At 32.0% G+C, this 3,276-nt stretch overlaps 1 protein-coding gene across 1 annotated transcript; it reads left to right on the forward strand.

The window, feature by feature from the left end:
• The first annotated feature begins 383 nt into the window (after positions 1 to 383).
• On the forward strand, positions 384 to 2,549 carry LOC136086986 (uncharacterized). The gene is made up of 5 exons (XM_065809488.1): positions 384 to 536; positions 624 to 734; positions 1,039 to 1,354; positions 1,412 to 1,986; positions 2,163 to 2,549. Exons 1-5 carry the CDS (start codon positions 384 to 386, stop codon positions 2,547 to 2,549), a joined length of 1,542 nt encoding a protein of 513 aa, XP_065665560.1.
• Positions 2,550 to 3,276: the final 727 nt, after the last annotated feature.

Below are 3,276 nucleotides of genomic sequence, written 5' to 3' on the forward strand. Positions count from 1 at the left end.
ATATATATATATATATATATATATATATATATATATATATATATATATATATGTATATATATATATATATATATATATATATATAAATATATATATATATATATATATATATATATATATATATGTATATATATATATATATATATATATATATATATATATATATATATATATATATATATATATATATATATATATATATATATATATATATATATATATAAACAAAAGTTAAAGTACATTGCATAACTGAGATTCCAAGACTTCATTCAGATTCGCTAAGTAACAAAAAAATAGCTTTAATACTTGAATTATTCTGTTTTGTAAAAACAAAACATGTTCAGTTTCAAGAAAAAAAAATTCTTGCTGTCAAAACAGAAAAAATGCAACAAATAGGACTGCAAATGAGCAAAAAAACAAACGTACACTCGAAGATTGTGGTATACGAGGTATTAAAAAAAGGAGATGGGGAAAAGCCTGCAATTTCCAGATTAATTGTTACAAATTCTTCCCAGACACGTCAAGCTTATGAAACAGTACGTTCATTAATCTAAACATAACCTTTTTTTTCATATATCTCTCCTATTATACCATTGCTAACTCTTTTACTTCATTTTCTATAGGATGGCTTTGCAAATGAGTCTTATGAAAATTTTTTGAGCTCAGAAGAAGCACTGCTTCCTTCAAGTAGCACAATATCGGCAACAAGAATTGAAAATGGAAACAATTTATTGGTAAATTTTGCTTTGCGAAGATTTTTTTAATAATCATTTCGAGCTTGTGTAAGTAATATACTTATTTAAATATATAATTAAAGTATTAGTACAAAGATTAAATGGTTGAGGCAATTACTACAAGCGATCCTGCTTTGTGGGCTGAAATATATCTAAAGTAGAACGTGATTTCGTTGTTCTTCAGAGGCCTCCTAAAAATCCTTCATCTTTTCCGAGAGACTCGAATAAGAATAAGGTTCCTAAATCAGTTTTCCACGAAATAACTCGCAATTCGGAAAAAATAAACATAGATTGGCTTGTTTAGAGTGAAACTTCTAAAATATTTCTTTGCTTTTCGTGCTCACTTTTTGGAAGTGAGCAAGCTTGCGGGGCTGGTAATCAATCGCATCTTCTATGTTGGAATGGTGACATCAATGGAAACTGGAGAAAGCTAGCTGACAAAGTAAAAAGCCACCAAAACAATCCTCACCATCGAGACTATTACATTAAGTGGAAAACAGCGCTGGAAAGCATGGAAAATCAGTGTGGGATTGACTTTCTTGCAACTCTAGAGCTACTCGCAAAGCACAACAAGATCCTTCTGTTACACCTAGAAGAAGTTTCTCGCAGCCAACAAGAAGGTAAACAAATTGTTGCTCATTATTAATGTTGGAGTTCTCAAAATAAAATTATCAAAGAGTGTGGAAGAAATGTCCGCGGTGCCATTATTAAAGAGGCTCATGTGGCAATTTACTATTCCATTCTTGTCGATGGAACGCCAGACATCTCTCATACTGAGCAAATTGCCTTTGTTCTCCGCTTTGCCTACTATGATGTTGATAAAAGATGGGTAGTTAAGAAGCGCTTTCTTAGGTTCGAAAATCTCGAAAAAAAGAAAGATGCAGATATTGCCAAGCTAATTTTGGATGTCTTGGAGCAAAACGACATCGATCTGAAGAACTGCCGAAGTCGAGGATACAACAATGGTTCCAACATGTCTGGTGTGTACAAAGGAGTACAAGCGATCATTCTTCAGAGAAATTCTCAAGTTTTCTACATGCCATGCAGCGCTCATAAACTTAACCTAGCTGGTGTTCACTCCCTTGAATCTTCTGTAGAAATGAAGAACTATTTTGGCCGGATTCAGTTACTCTACAATCATTTTAGTGGAAGCCCTATACGATGGAAAATCTTGACCGAGACGACTGGTTTGTCTCTTCATCAAACCTCGCAAACCCGATGGAGTGCACGCGTTGAGGCTGTAAAGCTGTTGGTTAAACAACCCAGAGAAATTCTTCTTTTTTAGCAAAAACTTTGGGATCTTGATTTAACTGGATCTTTTGAATGACGTAAAATCTTTGGAGAAATGGATTCAGTCATTTGAGTTTATTATCATGACAACCTTCTGGTTCAAAGCACTTCAAGTAATAAACGTGTCATTTCAATCAGAACAGTCTCTCGTTTCTATGGCTCTCAGAATCAAATAGTAGGTCGAGCGAAGAAAAAGAAGTTGAACCACCTAACGTAGAGGAGAAATGTAAAACTTTGGCGCAAATCTATGTGAGCGATGTAGATGAAGACAAACTTATTTTAGAGGTCCGTCATCTGGATACTCTGAAGCGCGCCAATCTTTTCGGTCCAAAGGAATATCTCACCTCAATGAAGCAATTAAATGGAATTTATCAGAAAGGTTTAGAGTCTCTCTTTGGATCAATATGCATTTTGTTACGTATTTTTAACATGATTTCCGTTTCTATCGCCGAAGGAGAGCAGTCTTTCAGTAAGCTTGGTCTAGTCAAAACAACATTAAGATCTACAATGAGTGGAGACCGGTAACTAATCTTCTAGTTATATCTATTGAACACGATCTTACAAAAAGTCTGTGCTACGACAAGGTCATTGCGATTATTGCTATGAATAAAGCCCGGAGAGTCAACTTCTCTTGAAGCATTAAAAATCTATTGCATTTAAAACTTACAGGAACTTGCAATATAAATAAAGTTCAGTAACATGTCTACTTGTGCATTTCTTTTTTAATATATTTAAAAAATTATTAGAGGCTTCCTCGACCCAACCCCTCAAAATTTAGTAAAAAAAAAATTAGTATTTGGACAGTACTCAAACTTTTTTGGATTCGGTCGATATGATAAGGCGCTAGTTAAATTTTGACCCCAGACGTCATTAAGTATTGCGGCGGACCTGTATATATATATATATATATATATATATATATATATATATATATATATATATATATATATATATATATATATATATATATATATATATATATATATATATATATATATATATATATATATATATATATAGAACATAATTAAAATAAATACAGCACAAAAAGTAAGGTAAAGATTTGTGTATCAACCTGCCCCATGCTGGGGCAAGTTGATACACACCATCGGGCAAGTTGATACATTTAATAAGACTTGAAAACGAAGCTTTAAAAAACTAATTAAGTAATCAAACACAAAAGATTAAGTAAACAAATACAAAAGATTAAGTAAACAAACTAAAAAAAGATGCGTTTTTTTTTAATCACTCT

This window comes from Hydra vulgaris, chromosome 11 (genome assembly GCF_038396675.1).
Source record: "Hydra vulgaris chromosome 11, alternate assembly HydraT2T_AEP".
Lineage (NCBI taxonomy): Eukaryota > Metazoa > Cnidaria > Hydrozoa > Anthoathecata > Hydridae > Hydra > Hydra vulgaris.

Coding starts and splice junctions, on each gene's coding strand:
- LOC136086986 (XM_065809488.1), top strand. CDS start 384: ATGCAACAAATAGGACTGCAAATGAGCAAAAAAACAAACGTACACTCG. Junction 1,355..1,411: donor TTCTCGCAGCCAACAAGAAG/GTAAACAAATTG, acceptor AAATTATCAAAG/AGTGTGGAAGAAATGTCCGC. Junction 1,987..2,162: donor TTGAGGCTGTAAAGCTGTTG/GTTAAACAACCC, acceptor CATTTCAATCAG/AACAGTCTCTCGTTTCTATG.